The 25,217-nt window shown below is 54.8% G+C and overlaps 2 protein-coding genes and 1 long non-coding RNA gene across 9 annotated transcripts; 2 read left to right on the forward strand and 1 right to left on the reverse strand.

The window, feature by feature from the left end:
* The first annotated feature begins 2,277 nt into the window (after nucleotides 1-2,277).
* Nucleotides 2,278-7,211, forward strand: LOC126636288 (leucine-rich repeat-containing protein 15-like). The gene is made up of 2 exons (XM_050308310.1): nucleotides 2,278-2,320; nucleotides 3,937-7,211. Exon 2 carries the CDS (start codon nucleotides 3,942-3,944, stop codon nucleotides 5,670-5,672), a length of 1,731 nt encoding a protein of 576 aa, XP_050164267.1. The 5' UTR covers nucleotides 2,278-2,320; nucleotides 3,937-3,941; the 3' UTR covers nucleotides 5,673-7,211.
* A 980-nt stretch (nucleotides 7,212-8,191) lies between these two features.
* LOC126636286 (carboxypeptidase N subunit 2-like) lies at nucleotides 8,192-24,670 on the forward strand. 6 transcript variants are annotated; one of them, XM_050308306.1, is made up of 4 exons: nucleotides 8,282-8,322; nucleotides 11,545-11,624; nucleotides 13,178-13,328; nucleotides 15,412-18,401. In XM_050308306.1, the coding sequence occupies exons 3-4, from the start codon at nucleotides 13,246-13,248 to the stop codon at nucleotides 18,041-18,043; spliced, it is 2,715 nt and encodes a 904-aa protein (XP_050164263.1). In that variant the 5' UTR covers nucleotides 8,282-8,322; nucleotides 11,545-11,624; nucleotides 13,178-13,245; the 3' UTR covers nucleotides 18,044-18,401. The 6 variants fall into 6 exon arrangements, with proteins under 6 accessions (XP_050164266.1, XP_050164264.1, XP_050164263.1 ...); XM_050308308.1 differs by lacking the exon at nucleotides 8,282-8,322 and having other exon boundaries at nucleotides 10,725-11,624; nucleotides 12,674-13,328; nucleotides 15,412-17,368; nucleotides 18,272-24,670; XM_050308309.1 differs by lacking the exon at nucleotides 15,412-18,401 and having other exon boundaries at nucleotides 8,192-8,322; nucleotides 9,096-11,624; nucleotides 12,674-13,222.
* Nucleotides 14,460-16,098, reverse strand: LOC126636289 (uncharacterized). Of its 2 annotated transcripts, XR_007627947.1 has the most exons (3): nucleotides 16,009-16,098; nucleotides 15,422-15,525; nucleotides 14,460-14,769 (listed from the first exon to the last, which is right to left on the reverse strand). It is a non-coding gene; the product is annotated as an uncharacterized LOC126636289 (long non-coding RNA). The 2 variants fall into 2 exon arrangements; XR_007627946.1 differs by lacking the exon at nucleotides 15,422-15,525 and having other exon boundaries at nucleotides 16,009-16,089.
* Nucleotides 24,671-25,217: the final 547 nt, after the last annotated feature.

Here is a 25,217-nt window from a genome sequence, read left to right on the forward strand (position 1 = left end):
TGTTCTCACACCCTCTGCTTCTCTGTCTTGTGAGTAGCCTGGGGCAAGCTCTCATGCGCTCACCTCCTGGAGTGGGAGTGGCTGCAGGACTTGTGCACAGGCTTGTGCCTTTCTTTTTAGGAATGTCTTGAAAATAAGTCATGCTTCCCAGCCAGAGCCACATTCCCCAGGCCCAGATAGAGGCTGGTGGGTTTTTGTTAGGGCTGTTAACTGGACTTCTCCAAAACTCTGGGCACTCTGCGTGGCAGTAGGGACCATAATCTGATCACCCCCATCTTGGGACAGGGTGTTTGAGGTTACCCACCACTGAATCCCTGGGGCAGCACTGCTTGGAAGGAGATGAATCTGACATTCCTCTGTCAAATTGGGCTTGGGCATCGGAAGTGCTGGGATTTGGTTTGTGTTGCCTTGCTGAAAAACTGTGTGCTTCTGGGTGAGTCAGAGTGGGCAGGAGCCCAGCAGTGCTGGCAGTGGGCAGACAGAGCCCGATAAGGCTGCGATAAGGCCGCCAGAGCCCCACTCATGCCTGGACTGCAGGGAGTGGGCAGCTCCCAAGCATTGACCTCCAGCTGCACTGCTGTCAAGGAAGCGGGGAGATTATTTTGGGAATCATAGTTCTGGGAAAATCTGCTGTGTCAATAGAGTGTGAGCTAGAGCACTTGGGGGGTGGTGTTTTTGAAATGCCCTTTCTCTGTGCCGAAATGTCTGGGTTTTGCTCCGGAGCAGGCAGGGAGCACGGCCAGGGAGTTGTTTCAGCCTCTGTGCTCAGTCTCCAGCCGGGAAGGGGTCCATGGCCATCCAGCATGACCTATGGCAGCCAGGGCTATGGCAGTCGTCGCAGTTGCCTCTGGCTGAGGTCCCACTCCCTACCATCTTCCCACGATCCCGGTCTCCTCCCTCCAAGACTGGGAACTCTGCTCTCCATCCTTGCAGTTTTCTGTTTATCCGGGTCTAGTCCCCTCTCTGAACAGGATCGCTGTCCCTTCCACTGCCCTGCACCCTCCCACTCCTCACAGCATGACATGCTGCGGTGTGGGGATGGAGGCCGCCTTCCTCCCCCTTCTCTGGCAGCAGCGCCATGCTGTTCCCATCTTGAGCAGCTTGTCAGCACCAGCTGGGACCTGAGCAGCGGCTGCTGCAACTGAGGAAACATGGGTGGGCTCAGACAGGATTAGATGTGGTCAGGCAAGTTCCAGCTGCCCCGTGGTTAGCATGGGACTGCTCTGGCTCCAGGAAGCCCAAAGGGGCCACGTATGCTGACTCTCCTTAGCTGCTTTCTCCAGAATATCCGCTCCTGTTAGCTGCTGGACTGGGACTGCCCTGGAGAGGTGGGCAAGGTGGGGAGACCTGGCCTAGGTGGTGGGGACCAAGGGCACCCTCATGTACCCATGTGGGCTGGAGGGGGAAGGGTAGGGATGGCATCAGGTGCCCCTGAACAAGTGGATGGGATGGCTTGGATGCTTCACAAACACCCCTGTGTGCCAGGTTCCATCACCTCTGTGTCGGGACTGCTGAGGGTTCAGAGCAGAGGCAGCCCCTGGGAGATGGCAGTGTGTGCTGCTCTGGAGTTGCAGGGATGCCTGCAATGTATATTCCTAAGTGCCCAGGTGTTCCTCATGGCTAGTGGGAAGTGCTCTGGGTTGGGCTGAGGGCTCTCTGAAGCAGCCTTACCCCTGGCTGGCACCTGCACAGCCACTGGCCCTGGCGTGGTGCCTGCTTCCTGGCAGGGCTGGTTGAGGTGCTCACAGGGACAGAACCTGGAGTGTGTGCTCAGGGGTTCCTGGCCTGTTTGTACCTGTGGCTGTAGGGGGGAATGAGAGCTGTGGCATGGGCAGGGTCAGTGTACTGGGAGTCTGCCTGTGGCAGCAGCCCTGGGCAGGAGGTCCTGACACTTGCAGGAGCCATAGATGGGGAGACAACTGCTATGTGTGGGCCGAGGTGATGCCATGGAGCAGCTCTGGTGTGAAGAGTACCAGTGAAGGGCACACAGCTATCCCACCGGGGACCAGGGGGTTTCCTGGGGGCAAGCTGCTACACTGGCTGACATGAGCAGCATGTTCATGGGGCTGTCTTCTTGTCTTCAAAGAAGAGGACTGGGGTTCAGGAGAGGGAAACTCCATCCTTGAGATGCTTGCTCTACTGAGGAAATAGGAGTTGGAAGCAGCTCTGCTCCGGCGCTTTCCCTAACTCAACACTGCCCCTGGGCTGATTCATTGATTTGGACGGGTTATATACTGGGAGGGGAAGCATGAACCACACTCAGCTCTCTTGCCAGCACAGAGCTGTGCTCACTCGGCGTTCGTGGCTGCAGGACACTCGGGTAAGTCTCCTCTCTGCTAGCAGCCCCGGGTCTGGGTGACTGCCAGGGCAGCTCCAAGGGTTGGTGGTGCATTGGTGGGATCTGCATGTTCAGCACCTTTTAATTTGATGGAGATGTTTATCTTGCAAGGCTTCTCCAAAAAAAGGGAGACCACTTAGACACTGTGGGAGCTGAGAGAGTTACATGGGCAATGTACCCCAAATAATGACGAATAGAGAAAATTAAGGGAGGCAAAGTAACATTTTGGGGGGCTAATGTTAGGAGCAGTGGGATGCTGAGGGGCTGAGCAGTAGGGAATATTCAGCCTCTTGGTCTGTACATTTTTTGCCCCTAGAAGAAAAAGGGAGATCAATTGTTTCCAGCTGTCTTTCCTGAAGATCTCTCCAGTATGGATGCTCTCTGCTCTGCATTACCAGAGAGTGACATGAGCCCAGTTTTTGATGTGCTGAGCCTTTGGGGAAGTTTATAAATGGCTCACTATAAACAAAGCTGTTCTTGGATGCAGAGTGTTTCCATATGGGAAACATAAACTCTTCTGGCTTATGGAGGGTTCCTCCCTCCCTGCCTGAGAGAAAGCATGTTCCTTGGAGGGAGTGCAGGGAGGGGGGCAGGGGCTGTGCTCCAGCACCCTGGGGTGCTGTGCCAGCTGGGGCAGTGTGGCCACACCCCTGTGCTGCTGGACTCGCCTGTTTGGCTGAGCTGTGCTTGGAGCTGAAGACTTTTTCCCTCTCTTGTGCCCTCAAAGCTGTTAGAGGGGAGCTGCTCTGTGCCAGCCTGGCACAAGGCTGCTCCTTTAATCTAGGGAGGGAGGAGAGGGTGTCCATGGTGTCTGTGCTTGTGGGGGAATGGAAAACTTCATTGTAAAGCCCTTGCTTCCCTAAGCACCGCCCCTGAGACCAGCCTGCAAAAGGTGCCCACAAACAGACACCTTGTTCTCACAGCAAAAATCAGCCAAGGTTGAAACTTTCTGCTGGGAATGGGGTGAAAAGAGGGCCACCCCTGTACCTAGCCTGTGCTGAGGAGCTGGCAAGGGTCCTGTTGACCCTTGCTGCAGGACTGGAGCTAAAGCATGTCTGGGTGTTGGGTGCTGGCACTGCTCTTGGCTCTGCAACAGGCGCTCAGAGCTGCTCGCTGCCAAGGCAGAGCTGGAAGGGTACTCATGGATGCTGGGGGGAGCACCCAGCACCCTGGGTCCTGTGTGGCTGCAGATGCCCTAGGCTGGATCTAGTGAAGGTCTGGGTTGTTTGGTCATGCCAAGAGGCCAGTGCTGCTGGTAGCAGCTCATCACACTCCGTAAAACATGAAACCATGCTCCCGGCTGCCAAAGGAGCCAGGAGAGGTAGGATGCCAAGGATGTGGCTAATAGCCATGGTATGGCAGCCAGGCACTGTGGCCCCCAGCCCTGTCTCACTTTGCACTCCTGCTTGGGCTGTGCCAAGCCCTGCCTGCTCCCAACCTTCCTCACCTGCTCTCCTCTGCCTCACTGCCATGCTGGGGACAGCATGGCCACAGACTTGGTGGCTTTTTCCAGGGACAAAGAACCCCCCAGCTCCCTGGCAGTGGTCTTGGGAGCTGGGAAATTGCAGGGGCTGAACCCCCCACCTTTGTTTTTGCAGGCCCAATGGAGCAGGGAGATTGGCAGTGGTGGCTACTGCTGCTGGTGGGCATCCAGCTGGCCAGTGCCCAGTGCCCAGAGCAGTGCCAGTGTGTCCGCAGTGGCCAGGTGGAATGCTCTGGTGCCAACATCACCACGGTCCCCATCCCCATCCCTGAGAATGCCATGACCCTTCAGATCATCAACACGCGCATCACCAAGCTGGGTGACGCGTCCTTCAGCAACGCCTCCCTGCTCATTGGGCTGCGCATCGAGAAGAACAACCTGTCCCACATAAGCCCCGGGGCCTTCCAGCACCTGCCTGACCTGCGCTATCTCAGCCTGGCCAGCAACAAGTTGCAGGAGCTCCCTGTGCAGGTCTTTGAACCTCTGGACAAGCTGGAGTCTCTACTCCTCTCCAGTAACCAGATCCTCCAGGTTGAGCCTTCCCACTTCACCCACCTAAGCAACCTTAAGGAGCTGCAGCTGCACGGGAACAACCTGCAGGAGCTGCAGGAGGGGGTGTTCGACCAGCTCACCAGCCTCACCAAGCTCAACCTGGCGAGGAACAACATCGACTGCCTGCCGCCCCGGGCCTTCGAGCGGCTGGCACGGCTGCAGGTGCTGCGGCTCTATGAGAACCGGCTCCGGCAGATCCCAGCAGGAACCTTTGATGGGCTGCCAGAGCTACAGGAGCTGGGGCTGCACCAGAACCAGCTGGAGACACTGTCCCCGGAGCTCTTTGTGCACAACAGCAACCTGCAGAAGCTCTACCTGTCCAATAACCTTCTCACCACTCTGCCGAGTGGCATCTTCTTGCCCCTGCACTCTCTTGCCAAGATCACCCTGCATGTCAACCGCCTGCGGGATATCTCCCCCAGTGCCTTTGGGCCCATGCCCAACCTGCGGGAGCTGTGGCTCTACGAGAATGAGCTTTCCAGCCTCCCTACTGCCGTCTTCAGCAATCTCACCCAGCTGCAGCTCCTGGTTCTCAGCAAGAACCGGCTGCGGTCGGTGGCACCGGGGGCTTTCCAGGGCTTGGGGGAGCTGCTGGAGCTGTCGCTGCACTCCAATGCCCTGCGCCGCCTGGATGCCCGGATGCTGGAGGGGCTGCCCAAGCTGCAGAACATCTCCCTGCACCACAACCAGCTGCAGGCACTGCCGCGGGGCCTCTTCAGGGCCACCCCTGGTCTGCAACACCTGCAGCTGCATTTCAATGGCCTGGAGTACCTGCCTGCTGGCATCTTCTCCCCCCTGACTACCCTGCGAGAGGTGAGGCTGCACAACAACTCCTGGTGCTGTGACAAGGGCATCCTGCCCCTGCAGGGCTGGCTAGTAGACAACCCCCACAAGGTGGGTGAGACACCCCCGCTGTGTGCCCAGCCTCCTGCTCTGCTGGGCACCCCCATCGCTGAGCTGCCACGGGACCAGTTCCTCACCACCCATTCCCCCACTGCCTCCCCCCATCCCAGCACCCAGCTTCCTGCTCACAGCTCTGAGGCAGCATCACCAGAGGGCGCCTGGATGGAGCCCCCTGCGGGGCTGCCAATCTCCCCATGGGTGGAGGAGGAGAGGGAGAAGGAGGAGGAGGAGAGAGGGCAGTTTGGGCTGACACGCATACAGAGCGGGGTAGTGGTGGCAGTCATTGTGCTGGTGTGTGTGGCCCTGCTTGCTGCTCTGGTGGCATTGGTGGTCTACGGCTGTAGGAAGAAGAGCCACGTCGTGCTTATGAGGATGAAGGCGCCGAATGAAGCCTGAATGTCTGACAGACCCTGGGGGGAGAGGTGCTTGTGTGGCATCCCCTCTCTGTGGGGCCAAGGGACATGACAGTGACTCTGCATCAGCTGCCCTTGCTGACTGGGATGGGACAGCATCACCCTGTGTGCTGCATGTACTGACCGCTGTCCTGCTCTGCTTTGCCCTGTCCCTGCTCTGCAGCAGGACATCCCCCTGGGTGATCTCCTGTGGCTGCCCTCTATCCCCAGCCCCTCCTGCCTCCAGTGCAGCCTCTGTGCTCATTCCCTGCCCAGGATCAGGCAACTGGGGTGAGAGGTGCTGAGACGGATCCCTTGGGCCAGGGATAATGATGGTGCTTACCCTAAATAACAGGACCTCCCCATCATTCAGCTTGCATCCTTCCCTGCAGTGCTTCTGCTCTCGTGTTGCCTGCTGCCCTCACACCTGCCCAGCCCCTCTTCCCCATCCTCTGCCCCTGCCTTGCCTTCCCCCTGCCCCTGCCTGGACAGGCAGTGTGAGCCGTCAGACCGTGCCGAGCGAGCACCTTCGCCCCGGGAGAGCTCCGTGTCCTTCTGCTGTCACTCGCCTGTGCCCGGGCAAGGCTCCCCGCGGGGTTGGGCTGCTGACAGACTGATACACCCTGAGTGTCTCAGCCGCGTCCCAGCTGCCCTCCCTGCCTGCAGGCAGGGTACGCCAGAGCATAGCCGGCACCCTGCTCCCGGCATCCTCCTGCAGCCCTCCTGCACTTCCAGCCAGGAGAGTCATGGGGAAGTGTGCTGGCATCAGGGGGCGTAGGGGCAGCCCCCCAGCCCTCACTGCACGCTGGTGCTGACCGTGCCGTGTCCGTGTCCCTGCCTGCAGCCCCCTGCCTCAGGACCATGGGGTGCTGAGGGGCTTGCACTGAACCTGCTGCAGGGGGAGTTAGAGGAGTGAGACGATGGGTGTGAAGTGTCTGCAGGGGCTGGGAGAGGCCCCTGTGCTTGTGGCCCTGGGCACCTGGAGCATGTTGGGGCTGCTCCTGCTGCAGCCCATCCCTGGTCCTCAATACCCTCACGCATCCTTCACCAGCTGGCAAGTAGCCTGTTCCTGTTCTGCTTGGCAAAGCTTTATGCTCTTCTTCCTCTCCTGAGTGCCCTCCTGTATGTGCCCAGTCCCCCTGCCTGTTCACAGCCCTTGGGCTGTGGGAATGCTGGCAGCACACACTGGGGGGGGGTCAGCAAGCACTAGCTGCTCTGCAATTCACAAATGGGTGCCCCAGCACCTGCATCCAACTGTAGCACAGCCACAGAGGAGCCCAGCTCACCTTTGTGTGTGCTGCAGTGGCATCAGGCTGCCTGAGGATTGCTGCCATGGGACAAGGATCACACTCACAGCCATAGTGCTGGCTGCTCACAGCACCTCAGGAGGTAGTGCTGGCACAAGCAGCTCTACGCTGGTGCACATGATGGGTCATTCCTCTGAGCTGGGTCCTGCATGGCAACAGGGGACACAGGACTGTGTCATGGGGCCATTGGGTGCTGATGTGTGACCTCTCCATTAAAGTGCCTTTGTCCACCCTCAGTGCCAGAACTGTTTATTTACTCCTTCATAGTGTGCAGCAGGGGAATGGCCCAGCAGGGAAAGGGGCTGTGCTTGATTTCCACTCCTAAGAGAGTTTTATAGTGTTGAGAGAAAGCCTGTACAGGCTGGTGGGACTGGGTTTAGTGCATTGCTGGTTACAGTGGATTGCTCAGCCATCCAGCAGCAGCAGATGGCTTTTGGAGAGTGAGCTGACACCACAGCGAACTTCTCAATGGAGACACTGACTGTGTCCTGTGCAATCCACCGCTGGGTTGGGGAGGAGCTTGCTTGGCTCCCTTTAGAGCTGGCTGCTGTGGGACTGTGTTAGCTGAGTTTTTCTGTGTATCACCATCTGCTCCATCAGGGCAGCAGTAAAGTGTCCCCCCTCCTGACCCTGGGGGTGTCTCCATGGCCACTGCCACACCGTCCTGTTACAATACAGGCCCTTGAAATGCAGCCCTTATGGTAGTGTGTGCTGCTCCCCCAGGCAGGTTGAAACTTCTAGTGGGTCCAGCTGGTCCATGGGCCCTTGCCATTCCACTGCCGGCTGGGATGCAAAACACCTGTTATCACCACAATGGTCCCCTAGTGGTCCCCTCCCCATGGAATCATGGAATCATTAAGGTTGGAAAAGACTTCTAACATGATCAAATTCAACCTTCATTTGCCTTGCTAAGCTGTGCTGCGTCCCCTTTCTTGTGGCACAGATGCTTCTAGCATAATTTCCTAGTGAGATTTAATAAAGCCCCGGGGCTCTCCTAGGGGGTTTCTGGAAGCAAGCTTGCTGACCTCAGTGTGGAACTGGTGCCCCCCTGCCACTATCCCTGGGCGAGTGGATGTCCAGGGCCAAGACCCCACTTCCTTGCCAGGATGCTCATGGGTGGCTGCCTCTGGCCTCACCTCCAGTCCTCTGGGACTGGGTTATTTTTCAAAGTGTTCCAAGGACACGGGTTGTTGTTGCCGATAAGCAGTGAGGGGCAGCTCCGCCCCAGCAGGAACAGCTTGTCGGCTGGCTTTCCATCCACCCCAGAAAACACTGTTCCATCTCAGCTAGCGGCATCCCTGCAAACCTACCACAGGTTTGGTGACCATCTCCACGATGCCACATTCGGTAAGTGGTGGGGGCTACAGTGCTTGGGTAGTCTGGGGGGCCTGGGATGGGTGGGAGCCACTGTTGGCTCTGGTGAAAACAAGTGAGGTGGTGGAAAGGAAACGCCAAGCCCAGCTCTGCTCTCAAGTGTCGGTGTAAGTCCAGGATAGCCCCACGGATGAGGGGTGTCTGCAGGTGGGCATTACTGTGGGGTGGGCAACATCCCCCATCATGAGGCAGCACTGGCAGGTATCCCAAGTAAGGAAGGACTGGCAGAGGTCTGGAGGTTACTGCCTCAAAAAGTGCCTCCCATGGGCTGGGAACAGGCAATTAGTCAGGCTGAATATCCCTTGGGCATGTTTGATCCTGCTCTGGTTGCTTGTGGCAAAAGAAGTACATGACAGGCAATTGGAAATACAACTGGTGGAGCCCACTCCTGTTGCCCCTGAGCGCAGAGCAGCCCTGCAGCTTCGTCCCCATCACTCACTGTGTGTAGCACATGCTCCCCTGCCCCAGAGCCTGGCTTTGTGCCCTTGGAGACATCTCATGAGGTTACAGGTTCCACCAAGACTGTTTCCTCCCACAGACACACATGGATCTCACCTCAGTCATTGCTCTGCAGGATGTGGGGATCTTTGGTGAGGGTGGTACGACTCTGGCTGTAGTAGGGCAGGCTGAGACAGAGGGTAGAAACCCTGAGGAGAGATCTGGGAGGGAAGCACTCCCCATTCCTGCCTGTGGGTGCAGATTTCTGCCTTCTCGAGGCAGGGGGTGAGGCTTGGCTCCTTCTCCAGTGCAGGCTGGTGATCTGCGTGCTGCTGGAGCTGGGGTCCCTGCTGGTGAGGGGGCTGTCCCCATCCTGTCCCCATACCTGCCAGTGCTACGACACTTCCAAAGTCTTCTGCTCAGACGAGAGGATGCGGGAGATCCCGGCGGGCCTACCAGGCAGTGCCACACAGCTCTTCTTTGTGGAGACAGCCCTGAGCAGCGTCCGCAGGGGGGCCCTGGGCACCAGTACCACACTCACCAAGCTGGTCTTCCTCAACAACAACATCCAGGAGCTGGAAGCTGGCGTCTTTCAGGGGCTGCCCAGCCTCATGGAGCTGGAGGTGTCAGGAAACCCCTTGCCAGCAGTCAGCCTTGGGGTGCTGATGGGGTTGACCAGCCTCAGCAAGCTCTCCCTGGGTGCCAATGCCATCAGCTCCTTGCAGCCAGGGCTCTTCACTGCTGCATGCCACCTGCAGGACCTGCGCTTACCAGGGAATAGGATTGTGGCATTGCCCCCTGGCATCTTCCACCCACTCCGGCGGCTCCAGGCCCTGGATCTCTCGCAGAATGTCCTGGTTGAGCTGCCAGAGGAGCTGCTGGCCCCACTCATCGCACTCCGCCTCCTCAAACTCAGTGACAACCTCCTGGTGCGGGTGTCCCCCAGCGCTTTCAGGGCACTTGGCCAGCTGACTGAGCTCCATCTGGATGGTAACCAGCTGGAGGAGCTGCCACCTGGCATCTTCACCGGGCTGGGGGGGCTGCGGCGGCTGCAGCTGCAGCACAATGCCCTGGGCAGCCTGGCCCCCGACATCTTCACTGGTCTCCTCAACCTCACTGTCCTCAGCCTGGAGGGCAACCGCCTGGCCACCCTGCCTGCCACCCTCTTCACTGGCACACCCGGCCTCCTCCACCTCTCACTGGCTCGCAATCAGCTGGAGACACTGCCCCAGGAGCTCTTCTCGAACCTGTCGCTGCTGCAGACCCTGGTGCTCTCACACAATGCCATGGGCCACCTGCCCACTGATGTTTTCCAGGGACTGGCAGCACTGACAGCACTACAGCTGAGCCACAACAACCTCTCCAGCCTGCCAGCAGGGCTCCTGGCTGGGCTGCCGCTCCTCACTGCCCTGGCACTGGACCACAATCACCTGGCCCACCTGCCCCTGGGGCTCTTCGATGCCAATGATGAGCTGGTGCGTGTGGGGCTGTCTTACAATCCCTGGAACTGTGACTGCCACCTTGCCTATCTCCTGCGCTGGCTCCAGGGCTTTGCTGAGCCCCTCATCCATGGGCAAGCCTTCTGTGCCAGTCCAGCTGCTCTCCAGGGACAGTCCCTGCTGGAGGTCCCCCGGGGGCAGCTGGAGTGCCTGGGAGGACCTGGTGGCCCCGCAGAGAAAGGCTGGAACAGGGATGCTCCAGGACAGTGCACCTACAGCAACCCCGAGGGCACTGTAAGCATGGTTTGTAATGCCACAAGCTGCCAGCAGCTCAGCCTTCACCTTCCTCCTCCTCCCGAGCAAGTGCAGGGGTTGAGGCCCGCGTACCAGGGTGCCTGGGTGCTGCACTCCCACTGTGGCACACTGCAGGTCAGTGTCCTTGTCACGGCACAGAACGGGAATGAGGCCACATCGCCAGGTCTCCCTGCCATGCCCTAGAGCTTGGGCAGGTGCCAGCTTCTGCACTGGAAACCTCTGAGCCAGCCTGGGAAACAGCACCCACTTTTGCTCTGCTACTGCTGCCTTGGTCACCAGCCATCACTGAGCTCTCCACAGCAGCTGGCCTGGTGGTACTTATTCTCCAAGCTATGTGTTTCCTGTATATTTCAAATATAATTAAAATGTATATATCATTTCTGTGCAACCAGTTCCCATGGCAGAGAGAGGAATGGTTCTGTTCCCCCACATCTGCCTGTGTATCTGGGAGAGGTGGTGAAGGTTAATGTGATCTGTTGGGTGTAGTCTGGGGCTGTGCACGGTGTGGTGTGGCTGCAGGTGCGTGGTGGTGAGTAGGTGGCTCTTTGGCATGCTCACAGTACTGCAGCCCACCAGCCCCACCTCCTGCCCTGCTTCCCTTGGCACTGCAGAGACCCAGCTGCAGCCTGGCAATAACTCTCAGGGCATGCTTTTGGGGTGTCCAAGGGACACATGGGTGAGTGCTACTGACTACCCAGCAAGGGACATGGGCTGCCTGGCTACAGGGTGAGCTCCAGCCCAGGTGTCCACCGGCTGGTTCCCCCCATACCCTGCCAGGCCTTGGTCCACAACCCTGCAGCCTGGAGCTGGAATGCAGGAAATTCCACCTGAAGAGGAAGAACTTTACTGTGAGGGTGACTGGAAGAGGTTGCCCAGCAAGGCTGTAGAGTCTCCTTCTCTGAAGATACTCAAAAGCCACCTGAACAAAGCCTTGAGTAATGAACCCCACAGAACTTCAGCAGCAGAGGTTGGATTAGATGACTTTCAGTGGCCCCTTCCTCAGCTATCCTGTGATGCTGATTCTGTGACCCGTGGAGAGGAGGCACAAAGTCCCAGCAGTGCTGCCCACGTAGGGGATGCCAGGTAAGGTGGGTGCTCCCGCGGGACGAGCGGGCGTGGGTGCACACACGGGGGTGTAAGTGCATGTGTGTCTGTGCGTGTGGGTGGAGCGGTGCTGCGGCTCCATCTCGCGGCGACAGGGACAGGGCTCCGCGGGCCGGGCAGCGCCGGGGGATTCCTTCCTGAGCCCTGCCGCCCTCCTCGGAGCGCCCCTCCCGGCCCGGCCCCGCCCCAGCGGCGAGGGTACAGGGGGCCTTGGCTGGAGCTGCGCTGGTTCCACTGCTGGACTGTGTGTCCTTGGAGCCTCTGCTGCTGCCCACCTGGGATGGGCAGGATCTCTGTGCCACGTTGGCCCCACCTGCCCTGGCAGTGGGCTGTGATTCCAGCCTTGCTTTAGCCTCTTGATTAAAGAAATGTGTGTATGTGGCATGTAGGGACATGTTTTAGTGGTGGACTTGTCAGTGCTGGGCTAACAGTTGGTGATCTTAGAGGTCTTTTCCAACCTACATGGTTCTATGACTGCCAGCCCCATGCTCCTGGGAGCAATGCAGATGGGCAACACTGCTTCCCAGACACAATTCTGCACAGTCATCCTGCTGTCTCTCCCAAATGGGGGACTGCCACTGTGATTCAGACATCTCCCAGGAGATGGCCACCTCCAAGCTTGGACCAAGGGTGCTGCAGCTGGATGCAGTTCCCCAAACCCTGGCACAGCTGCCACACTGTGGCCTGGGGTGGCTGTTGGCAATCCTGCTGTGAGCTCTGTCCCCTTATGCGCTTCAGCTCCTGCTACTCTGCAGCTTCTGGAACAGCCTGGCACCAAGTGGGTACTGGGATACATACGGCACTGATGTTGGAAAGGAGTGAAGCTGTTGAAAATGTGCAGTGGTTTGTTTTTGAATTTGCCAAGAAAGGTGCAATGAAGTCCAGCAAGCACAAGCTGAGCCTTATTAAATGCAGGTGAAAGCTAAAGAAAACATGTTTATATGCAATCAGTGCAATTACCTGTTGGGAATTGATGGATATCCTGTCAGTTCAAGTCTTTGCATCAAAAAGATTGTTTCTTCCCACAGGATGCCCTGCACTAGCCAGCAGCCCTGGGTGTCCCTGCAGGAGGGTCTTTTGCCTGTGTTAGGGTGCAGGACAGGACATGCCGCCCTAGCCCTCTGGTGTGGAGCTGTGGGGCTGAGCACAGACCGTGGGCGTCGGCATATCTGTCCAGCCACAGATGTTATCACTGTTATGAGCTTAAACAAATGGCTTCAGAACTGCACCTTTAGCTACATAAGCTGAATGCTGAGGAAGGAAACAGCTTACTGTTGTGTCGGTGGGGGTGGTACCTATGAAACTGGGGGTTACGCTGCTGGAGATATGGGACTGCAGAGACCGTTGGCTGCAAAACAAGTTGGCGTGGAAATCTTCAGGTTTGCTTGGATGTGACCCGTCAAGCGGCACCAGGAGATAACGCCTGGGGAGTACGTGACTGAGTCCTCTCCGAGGGGTTTCTGCTATGGCCTCCCACACTGGGGCACAGCTCCGCTACCGCCTCCCCTGACGTCCCTTATCTCCCCACACAGACCTGTGCCCTGACCTCACGTGAAACCAGGCCCTGGGCCTGGGCTGCGGATAAAGAGCTGGCCAGGTGATGGGACCCCATTCGGTGTCCTCACTCCATACATGGCACGGTTTGTTCCTGCAGCCTGGACTTGTCTGTGAGCGCTTGGCCAAGTAAGTGAAGCATAAGCTTTTTTTGCTCTTTAAAATGTGCTGGGAGGGGCCCTATGGGAGGCTGTTGATTATTTCCTTGCAGCAAGAAGCAGGAGAGGTTGCAGTGCCATGAGCTGGGTGGGGATGCCCCTTCATGACCTTGCACTGCTGGGGGTTGGGACAAACAAGGGATCACACTGAGGGTTTTGAAAGAGCTTTACAGTTCAGAACTGTCTGTTTTCATCCCCGTGCACCCAGCTGTTTCACCCTACACATTTCACCCACTGTGCTACTCCTGCAGCTGAAGTGAAGCAGACAGTTTTACATCTGCAGACCTCCACCTGAGTCTCCCTGAGGGCAGGGACTAGCAGTGGCTTCTGCCCTGGCAACCCTGGAGGGCAGCCTGCACAACCAATGTCACCACCTCCCATCAGTTTCTCTTCAAACCCAGTGGTTTTTAGCCTCCTGTATTTGCTGACCTCTCAACATTTTAAAAAAATAACTTCTCATAGCTATTGTACCCTCCCAACGTAAGTGTTCTGGATGTCAGCTTTGACAGACACCAAGAAGCTCTTTTCCCTGCTCCCACCCAGAGCTGTGAATCAAAAGCTGGAAATCCCAGTGCAATGCTCACTGTCGTTAAACCCCAGCTAATGTGTTAGCTACAGGTTTCCAAATGTTTCTGTGGAAGTGGTAGGCTCTACTAGTGAGTGTGCATCAGTCACTTCACTTTCTAACTGCAAGGCCAGAGCCATAAATGTTAGGTATTAAAGAGTTCATCCATGGACATTTCATGGTGTTTTAAGAAGCCTTGGTCTAAAGCTTGGTGGCTGCTCACAAGTTAACCATTTCTGTCTGACAGAGCTGCATAACCAAGGCCAAAATATGGTGCAATTACCAAGAAGCCTGAAAAGGAGATGGTTAGGAGCCATGCTTTAAATGATCCCCCCGAACTGAGAGAAGCAGCAAGGAAATAGCAAGCCCACCTAGCATAGTGTGGAAATTCTGAGTACACAAGACCCTCTGGTCTTTGCTGGCTCCTGGGACCCTTGTTGATCCCTCATTAGCAAGTGCAGGGCTGACTGCTCCTGTTGTGGCATGAATGGGCTGTTGCCCTGTTGACTGTTATAAGTAAATGAAATTAGGCTGAAATATAGTAATAAAATTTATTGAAGATTTATGTAAAATGCAAATAAGCAAAACAGCGCGCTGGGCGGCCAGGGAGGCCCCTGCTCCACTCACAGCACGCAAGCGCAGTAAGCTTCCCTGCAGGCCCGTTTCAGTTGCCAGGTGCTTTCCTTTCCATAGTTTTAATTAGTCCTTAGTCCTTGAGGTCCAGTGTGTAGCTTAGTGTGTAGGTATCTCCTGATGTCCATCTTGGATACTCTGTATCATTCTCGTTCTTGACTCTTCGATCCTTGTCCTTCCCTTCGTTACTTTATGCTTGCTATGAGAGAATAACCTTTTTATAAAAATAAGATACAAAATACTTATTTCAGTAAGGCACAATAAGTTGTCTTTCCAGCTTAAGAACTGCAAGCTGCATGACTATCAGTTTACAATGCTGACAGATTAATGAACCATTCTGCAATTTACAGTCTCCCAACCTTAACAGAATATTAATTATAATAACATATATATGTATATAAGAATATAACATGCAATACAATTGAATGAGTAAACTACTACTACTAATTTGATGAGTAAATTTAAACTACTACTACTAATTTATTACATGACTAACTGGACCCACTGGGGCAGCATTAACGGGCAGCAGCACTTTGCCTTCTAAGCCCAGGCAGACACTGAGCCTACAGCTGAAACATGGGAAAAGGAGGGCAGAGAAGACCCTGTCCAGCCCTTATTCCCCTGGAGCATCTCCCAGTGCCAAGCCATGAGCTGGCTCGCTCTCCCTCTCCATCCCTCTGTACCCACAGCAGTGAACTCATCTAAATGCAGTGTGTGTTTGCTTGTATGGTATTTCTCTTTCTTATTGAATGAGTTATGAGATGTGAGTAGAAGAGTCCTGAATTCGTGACTGTGGACAGAGGTTCTCTGTTGTTCATAACTGAATTTTTTTAAACCTTTTTTTTTTTTTTTTTAGGACAATGTACCAGCATTTCCTTTTCCTTTTCTTCCTCTCCTTCCATCACCATAAATGCCAAGATCAGATCCTGGGTGAAAATCCATATGAAATTCCCAAAGACTATCAGCAGGTCTACAGAGGGACAAAAAATGATGTCAAAGAGATCCCAAAGGTTGCAAAGCCCTTCATTTCTGAAATGATCTTTGTGCAAACCAGCATCACTGCTATAAGGGAAGGTGCCTTCAGGTACATGCCCAACCTGATAAATATTTTGTTTATTGGCAACAAGATCAAGACAGTTGAACCTGGAGCCTTTGATAATCTGGACAAGCTGAGGGACTTGGATATCTCTGGTGCCTCGTTAGAAGCGCTATCTGTGGGCACTTTCCAAAACCTCCCAAGCTTAAAGAGGCTGGAGTTGAGAGACAGCCAACTCAGATACATCCCCAAAGGCCTGTTTGATGGGCTGGAAAATTTGGGAGAACTCTCCCTGCACATCAATGCAATCCCTTCTCTTCCAGAAGGCATTTTTGATTCTCTCGTCAATTTAACCTTTTTGGACCTGTCTAGGAACAGGATCACAACTCTTCCTGTGAATGCCTTTAGCAAACTTACCCGGCTGCAAGTCCTCTGGCTGTATGAGAATGAGTTGCAAGACCTCCCAGAGGGACTGTTGGACAGTCAGCTGGAGCTGCTGGAGCTCAGCCTCCAGAGCAACAGGCTCAGGGTGCTGCCATCCATGTTCCTCAGAAGCCTGCCTCACCTGGAGAAACTCCTCTTGGACAACAATCTTATCAGGGTTCTCCCACCTCAGGGCTTTTTTGGTTTAAACAAATTGAAGCTGCTGACTCTGGGTTCAAACCATATCATGGAGCTCTCCTGCTGCCTTTTTGACACCATGCCACACTTACAGGAGCTGGACCTGGGCAGGAACAGTTTGGCCACACTTCCAGGTGGCATCTTTGTCAACCTTACATCCCTTGGAAAACTCGTCTTGTCCCACAACCAGCTGTTAGCCCTGCCAAGGGGAGCTTTCATTGGGCTCAGTAAGCTCCTGGATCTCCAGCTGGACACAAATCAGCTCTCTGCTCTGGATGAAGAGGTCTTTGCTTCTCTCCCATATCTGAAAACCCTCAACCTTCGAAAGAACCAGCTGGAGAGGGTTCCCCGAGGGCTCCTGGACCCCCTGAAGAAGCTCAGCTCAGTGTATCTGAGTGGTAATCCATGGAGATGTGACTGCAACCTCTGCTCCCTGCACAGCTGGATCCTGGGTAACAGTGAGAAGGTCAAATTGTCCACCCAAGTCTCATGCAAGAGCCCACCCCACCTGGCAGGGCAAGCAGTAACATTGCTGAGGGATGACCACTTAATCTGCCCAGCTACTCTGCCTCTTTCAGCTTCTTTTACCCCCTCTCTGCCATTTAACTCCACATCATCACAAAGGATGTCAACTTTGCCATCACTTGGAGGTTTGTCCACAGCAACGCCAACCTTGCTGTCATTGGCAGCCTTTCCCATCAGGACACTGACAACTGTTCTGTCACCTGTGGGCACCTCTGCCATGTTGCCAACTGTGCCAAAGGAGGACACCTTCACCACTCCATTGCCTACCGTGCCATCTAAGGCCTTTGTCACCACCCCACCATCCGCTGTGCTGCAGAAGGCCTTCAGCAACAGCCCATCAACAACCAATGTGGCCAAATCCTTCATCACTACACCGTCAACAACCATGGTGCCAAAGGCCTCCATCACCACCCCATTACCAGCTGCGCTGCCAGAGACCTTCATCAACACACCACCAACTGTGCTGCCAACAGCCTCCATTGCCACACCATCATCATCAACTGTGATGCTCAAGGCTTTCATCACCAGCCCATCACCAGCTGTGCCAATGTCAACCATCATAAGTCTACAGTCTCCTGGGGCCACCCACCCAGAACCTGTGCCATCCACTCTAGCTTCTGCCACCACACAGGTGCCAACCAACCCACCGGCAGCCACCACCAGACATGTGCTTCCTGTTCTGATGCCCACCAGACCACTGGCAACCACCACCAGACAAGTGCCTGATGCTCTTTCAGTGCCCAGGGAGAGCCCAGCCACCATCCCACAGGGAACACCCATAACCTCCCTTACCTCAGCCCCCTCCATGGAACTCTGGCCATCCCCTAGGACTGCTGCGCAGGGCACGGTCCCACTGGCCTCACACTCCCCATCCCACCATGCTCCTGCACCAGGCAGGGAGCAGGACCACACCACCACATGGGACTCATCCCCAGCTGGCACCAGGCCCACCCCCAGTGCCCCCCAGCATGCTGCTGCCCCGGCAGGCACTGTCCTTCTCCCAGCACCTCCCATCCCCCTGCAGCCAGACCACACGAGCCCCTGCCCGGCCTCCCCTCCCCTGGCCCCCAGCGGTCATCGTGCCTGGGGCTGGTCCCTGCGAGCCAGTCCACGGCAGTGCCGACTGTCCCTGGCCCTGGGGCTGGCCGCGCTGGCGCTGCAGGCAGCCTGCATGCCGCTGTGGGGGATGCTTGCCCACCTCCTTCACCAGGACACCCGACACTGCCCCGGGCCTCCTGTGAGGCTGCTGAGCCTTCAGTTCCTGGGTGATCCGGGGACCCCCGAGCCAGCCCAGGTACCACTTTGAGCTTCGCTGCCCCTGTGTGACCTTGGCTGTGCTCGTTGTCCTCCTTTGGGATCTGCAGCCGTGCTGGCTGCAGGGTGCGCATATCCCTGGGGCTGGGGACCAGGTATCCAGACCGTCCCCAGGGTGGGGGTCCCGGAACCCAGACCGTCCCCAGGGTGAGGTCCTAGAAGTCAGGCCGTTTCCAGGGTGGGGGTCCCAGTAACCAGGCCGTTTTGGGATGCCTTCCAGCTGACCGCCGGCGATGCTCGGAACCTGGAAGCCAATATGCGGTGTCCCTACCTGACGGTCCTTCTGTCAAGCGACACTAGATGGCATCACGACACTGCCTTCCTGCGGCCACCGAAATCCCGGAGCCCCTGCACACACCGGCCAGGATCCGCCGCACCGCGGACACAGCCACTCTTGCTCGCAGGGTCAGAAGCCCCAGCCCAAATCTCCTCGCCAACCCTGGAAGGTACCTGCAGTCCTCGGGGAAGGACATGCCAAGGCTTCCTGCCCCGTGCCGTGTCTTCTTCCCCGTGCCACGTTATGGGATGTGTCAGTGCCTGTACGCCCATCATACACAGACCTCTTCCCCTCTTCTGTTCTTTTTCCTCTTCCTTGATATTAAAGCCCCTCCTGCACCTCCGGGCTGACAAGAAGATTATTTTCATCCCGTTTTTCTTGCCATGACCTGCTGGGGGGTTTTCCTGTTGCTTCCTGGAGCGTGGGGTCCCCAGTCAGTGCCAGCCACTGGGGACTGGTGTAGGACCAGGGCTCCCTCCACAGGCGGCAGCAGCACAGTGAGACAACAGATATGCTTTTCTTCCCCCTCTTAAACCTCATGTTCCTCAAAAACCTCTTGAGAATGCTGCTTGCCCTGACCCCTCTGGTAGAGTGATGTTTCAGCATGGCCAGCCATATTCTTCTCTACCATGACCTCATCTGATGCTGAGCCCCTGCTTCAGGCCAAGCACCGGCTCTTGGGAAGCTTGGGAGGAAGGGGCTAATGCTCCTCACCACTGAAGAGCTGACGTGTGCCTTCACCTCCACTGTCCTGGGCTCCTGCCAGGCCTAGGCAAGTGCCAGACTTCAACAAAAGTGTGGTTTCTGCCATTGCAGAAAGTGCTGAAACCTTCCCTGGGAAGCTTTAGTCCAGAATTTGAGCCAATGAACACAGGGGTTGTTCCCTGATTTGGGTTTCTGGGTAGCTTTTTGGCTCTAGGCTGTGTTGACTTTGCCCTGTGCAAGGTAAGCTGCTCCCAAATTTAATCACTCCAGTTTCTAGAGAGTTGCAGGTGTCTGTCTTCAATTCCTTGCCTTTGCCACCAGCACCTGCTCTGTCCTGTTCTGCCTTTGGATGTTCTTCCCCTGTTGTGGGGCTGCCTGACTTTGGGGGGTCTCAAGGGGAGAATCCCTGAAAATATATAGTCTGGACATGTGTTTTGCAAGGAAAAACAGGAAAGCAGCTCAAAAGTCTCCTGACCAGCAAGCCCTAAGCCTAGTGCTCAGTTCCCTGAGCCCGATTCTCTTGCCTGGCGTGAGACCAGGGAAGGGGAAAAGGGGCTTTGTGTTAGGGTATGTGCCTGCAGCTATGCATTAGGGACCTGGATATATGTCTTCGCTAAGAGCCTGTGCAGTGTTACAGGCCCTTGGGCTATTCCTTGAAGTCCTGCTGACGGCTGTGAAATACAGGAGGTGAGTGTGGGGCAGCACATCTGGGCGGGATGGAGTAAGCGGCTTCGGGGCCGGGGCTGGCACGACAGGTAATGAGATACAGATGAGGGAGAGGGAGTGTTTTTTTCTGGCAGTCCAGATGGACTTGGCTTAATACTTGATTTAGAGGGTTTGAAAGTGGGGCCTGGCTGCCGGGGAACAGACCCCGAGCACTTTCCGGGGTAATGAGAGGGGTTCTCCGCTGGCTTTTTGGATATTTAATGGCCCAGCGCAGTCTAAACAGGGAAGTACTTCGGGGTGAGATTAGCACAACATAATCACATCTTAAAAGGTCTTCAGAGACACAAGGCACGTCCGCTCTCATATTAATTACTTGTTGTTAATAAAGCTGGGGTTGGGCTTGAGGTATTCTCTCTGGAGCGGGCTGGTTCCCTCCTTGCAGAGCAGTGGTGTATCTGAAGGCAGCACAAAGCCTTGCAGCCTCCACCTGTGCCCATCCGGCTCCAGAAACCAAATGGCCAACATTCCTACAGCTGCCTTTAATTTGCCCCATAATACCCTGAAAGGGCCGTGTCTTTCTAAGTGCCCAGAACACCTCTGAGTGCTGTAAAATAATGACAGCCAAGGGTGTTCTCAGCATGGAAATTTCCTGCTATGATTGATTTCTAATTTGTAATGAAAATATAGCCGCCCATGTTCCCGAGGTCTGGCTGTTGCAGCTGGCTCACAGGTAGGCTGCTTGTGACACTGTACATCTCTTCCTGGTTGCTGTGATTGCCCGAGGTCCTTGTAGCTCACCTCAGGTGACCAAAGTTAGAAGCAGAGGCAGGACACCATGCATGTGTGTCCTAGAGTGGTGCTGGGATCAGGGGTCTCCAGCACGGCCTGGAAGTTTCAGAGCTGCCACTGGCTCTCTTCCTGCCCTGTGCAGGTGAGAAGTGGTTCCCACAGCTCTGTCACTCATGCTGCAGTGCCAGCCTGTAACCCCTCTGCCTGTCAGCCCTGCTGGGAGCCCCCCACGCTGTGGGTGTGTTCCTTCCACCTGCCTCTGTTACCCTTCCTGCTCCTGGGGCACCCCATGGGCAAGAAAGGGGTTTCTGAGAAAGAGCCCTTTATTGTGGTGGGAAGTGGGGCAATGAACACCTGCATGAGGGGATTTGCACAATAACCTGGGTGAGCAGCAAGCCTGGGCTTTTGGCAGACAAGTTTCACCGCTGGCTTATGATGGGAACCTGTCCCAACTTGTGGCCATGCTGCCATGACTTCCTCATGGGGTGCCTGCCTCATGTGCCTGTCCCGAACACATGCAGAGTTGTGCTGAGAGCAGTGTCTCAATGGCTGCTAGTGTGGTTTGAGTAGCATGGAAGGACTGGGGGCTGGCTGCTTTGCGTGCTGTGGGCAGCTTGGGCTGCCCAGGCTTTTATCCAGGTTTTGGGCAGAGCATGAGGGTGAGGGCAAGAAAAACAAGCCAGTGCATCCACCCTTGAGCAGTGGGAGAGCCCAGAGAGGCGGAAGTCTCTGTTTATTTAAGGTGCAAACAAGTGCTGTTAATCTGCTGCCTGTTTGTATTTCTTTAGAGTCTCTGAGTGTGGGGGGGAGCAGAGATGGGGTCTCCTCTTTGTGCGGGGGCAGGGTCAGGCTATTGGAAGTAGAGGTGAGAAAACATAGAGGGGCAGCTGGAACCTGCTTTGGGAGGGAAAGATTTTTTTCGGCTATTTATGATAATTAGTGGGAAACGTTCCTCAAGCGTTTCAGATGATTCTGTAATGAAGTTGGGCCGACTGTTTCCGCTTTGTTCCCCTGGAACCATTAAAAATCCCCCTCTTTGATTGCTTTAATGCAATGCTGAAAAGGCACAATGGCATAAAAGTGGCTCTGGGCAGGGCGGCACGCCTCCCACCCTGCCAGATAGAGCTCTTCAGAGCCCAGATTTTCTGGGTTATAAAACCTCAGCACTCACAATGTTCATGCAAAAGCTGCTGTGGATCCCATGCCCAGGGCTCCTTTACATCCCTGATGCGGGTGGGTGTGTGTGAGCACCAGCTTGGTGTGCTCGGGGGGAGCAACAGCTGGCACAAACACACTGGAGTGAGAAAGGGCAGGCACAGCCAGGGATGCCGTCTCTCCTCTGGTATAGCAAAGCCACTTTCAGCCCATGGTTGTTCTGGGAATTTGCTGGGGTGAAATGCTGCACTGGGAGAGGACCATGTCCATGCAAGGGGAAATGGGGAGTCCAGCCCAAAGGAAAGTCCTTCTGAGTCAGTGCTGTTCTGGACCAGATCCTGCTCTATCTGCTGGGCCAGGCAGCATCCAGGCACCAGCAGAAAGCAAGGGGCCTGAAATCCAGCCATGACCCTCCGGGTGAATCAATAGCACTCTTCTCTGAGCTGGCTCAGTCTCCTCTTGCTTTTAGCAGTGGAAAGATCTTCCAGCATACGTGATGAAAAGAAAATCCACCTGCCTGATCTCACACATGCCGCAGCCCGAGTGGGAAAGGACTGACAGCACTAAGGGGGTTCGCAGTCTGCAGCAGGTTTATTGATGGTACAGGAGGCGTGAGGGCGCTTCCTGGCGCTGAGCCGCGAAGGTGCTGCTCAGAACAAAGGGCGAACAGGACTTATATAGGGTTAAGGAAGGAAGGGTCTAGAAACTGGGAGGAGTATGTGATTGACATAAGGGGAGAACCAATAAGGGAGTAACAGAGGGAATACATTAACTTTTAACCTATAGGATGATCTGGGGGGTGTGGTGAGACCGCCTTACTGCGGCAAAATCTCACCAATCATAACAGGGGACTGAACAACCAATCAGGGAGGAGAGTTCATGAGGGAAAACTTATAAGGGAATAAAATATGAATTTACAACTGGGGTACAATGGTTTTAACATGCATTAACATTACTAATGGGGGTGAAACAACATTGTCCATGTCAAGCAGGTTCAAAGGTCTGTTCACAGATGTCCATTCCAGTGTGTAAGTCCATAGTTTTAAACTTCATCTTCATTCTATTCTTTGTAGATCTGTCTCCACTTGTGGTATAGTCTCTGTTTCTGTTTGGTGCCTTCCACACACACATCTATCAGCACTATTTCCCCAGGGATGATGTATAAAGCTAATGGGAGCTCTCCTGCTAAAGCTGTGATAAAAGAGGAAATGGCAAGAGCTTTTAGCATACTGGTGGGGGCTGAGCATGATGGATTTTGGTGTCCACATCAATATTCTCATGTGGACTCCTGTCAGTGAGCTTAGTGTACTAGGCTGGGATATGGGGGTACAGCTGGCCAGGGGGGCTGTTCCTCTTCTGCTTCACCTTTGGCTGGGCAAGGGTGGCTAGGAAGCACTTGGGCACCCATTATGGGCACCCAGCATCAGTCCTGCAGTGCTGCGAGGGCAAGAGGGAGCCATGCCTGCTGGCCAGGCACCTTCCTTCTCAGCCACAACTGGTGTCTTTTAGACAGCGACTGCTAATTGGGATCACATCATCCTTAATGCCCACCCTCTGCCCCACAGCTGGAGGCAACATGCCCCACTAAGGCACTAAATTATCAGACTGTGGAGGAGAGGTTAAGGACTGGGAGCATGGCTTTCCTGCGCCAGTCATAACCAAGTGATCATATCAGCCCCCTCCCTCCTTTCAGTAGGGGAAAATTTGCAGACAAATTCCTGCCAGTGGAATGTTGGAGCTCTCCTGCGTGGTAGGATAAAGATACCTGTCACCTCCACCTGTCCCCAACAACAGCTCATGCTGGGAGCATGGCTGGGGAGCTCCATGCTTTCCACAGGAAGTGTGGGAATCGTGAGGACTCCCTGGAGGAGCACATTCCCTAAGATAACGCATGGCCCACAGTGACACAATCAGCCCTGCTGTGAATAGGCTGGAGTCCTTACCTCTGGTTTCTGCTACGGCAGGTCCTGAAGCACCAACTGGAATTGTGATGCCTTTGCCAGTCCCCATGTCTGGCCAAGACGCAGTGTGTTTGAGGGACCAGGTAGCTCTGGTACTACCCTCATCCCTGCCAGCACATCTCCACCCCTTCACTCTGCCCGCCTCCCAGGTCCAACGATTGCTTTCCAGTGAATTATTTACATAAGCTCCCAGCAGTGGCTGGAGACAAAAACTCAGGTACAGAGCAGCAGCAAGCTCCTGACCTTTCCCACCGCCGGACAAATGGAGCCAGCAGCACGAGGCGGGCGCGCAAAGGCGCTGCGCTGGCCGGAGCACTGACCCCGCCATGCCACAGCTACCTGCTGCTCTGCCACAATGGCCCCACGTCCCCGGCTGGCCTGCTGGGCCGATGAAAAAGGGTCTGAGATAATAATGAGCCTGACTACCACTGCTCTCTTCAGAGAATCGAGTCAACTCCTTGGGAAGAAACAAAAAAAAAGAAGGAAAAAAAAAAAAAGAAAAACCCCTCTTGGATAATAAAGAAGTAACAAATGAAGACTGAAAGCCTATAGAGCTGTCTTAACCCAGCGAAGAAAAAAAATGTCAACATCTGTGGAGCTGTCTGCAAAAACAGACCAAACCCCTAATGAATACCCTCTAGAAAAGACATTCACTCGAGGAAAGGCAAAAGGCTACATTTTTCTATGGAGGTATAAAGATTTTGATGAATCTGCCCTTTCCCTTTCCAGTGCAGTTGAACCAAGTGCTAATGTTCATCTTCAGCTGTATTAAAGAGTGTGGAGGGGGGCAGTGGGGCGAAGAGTCTTGATCTGAAAGCTTATGGAGAGGGTGGATTTAGGGAGCCTGGATGGATGTCTGAGCACTAAAGCAAGGAAGAAAAGCAACAGGCATTAGAGAAAATACTGTTTAACAAGAGTTTCTTTAGTCAACCCATTTGAGCAGAGATTGGTGTGCCATAAACGTAATCCTCTTAGTGCTGACTTAAACATGTTTGTACAAAACAGGGAAATATAACATGAATGTAATAGTCACGTTTGCTAAAATGCTTAATAAAAAGACAAAAGTCCTTTATTTTGATCTTCAGCTCTGGTGCAGGCTTGGGGCACAGCAGATGTTTTCTCAGAAATCTGTTTGAAAAAAAGACAAAAAGAGAAATTGAGAAGATGTTTGTGTCCCGGCTGGCTGTGTCACATGGCACTGCAGCTTCTTCCCAGGGTTTGTCGCTGGAGAAGCCAACCCTTCCCTAATGAGCCATCCAGCTCTCCAGTGTGCCAGGAGAGCCAGGGGTTTGAACTTAAAAACACTTGGTGAGGAGTGGTTGGTGAACAAGGTATGTGCCCAGAAGATTTGCTGAGGGAAACAGAGCTAAGGAATAGTCTCCAACTGGTAAGGGTGCAGTCAGAGTTTAGGTCCTGAGCTGTCAGACTCAGATCCAGCTGGAGCTGTTCTGGAGGGACCATAACAGTCATCCTCAAGTGCATCCTCCCTTGTGTTACAGACACAATGGGAAAACCAATTATGTAATCACCATCCTAAGATCTGTGTTAATCACAGATGAATTTTAAAGACATGGATGTCTTTAAAACTGAAATGGCAATGTTTAGTTGTGACT

The sequence above is a fragment of the Myiozetetes cayanensis genome, unplaced genomic scaffold (genome assembly GCF_022539395.1).
Source record: "Myiozetetes cayanensis isolate MyiCay16 unplaced genomic scaffold, myiCay2020 scf13, whole genome shotgun sequence".
Classification (NCBI taxonomy): Eukaryota; Metazoa; Chordata; class Aves; order Passeriformes; family Tyrannidae; genus Myiozetetes; species Myiozetetes cayanensis.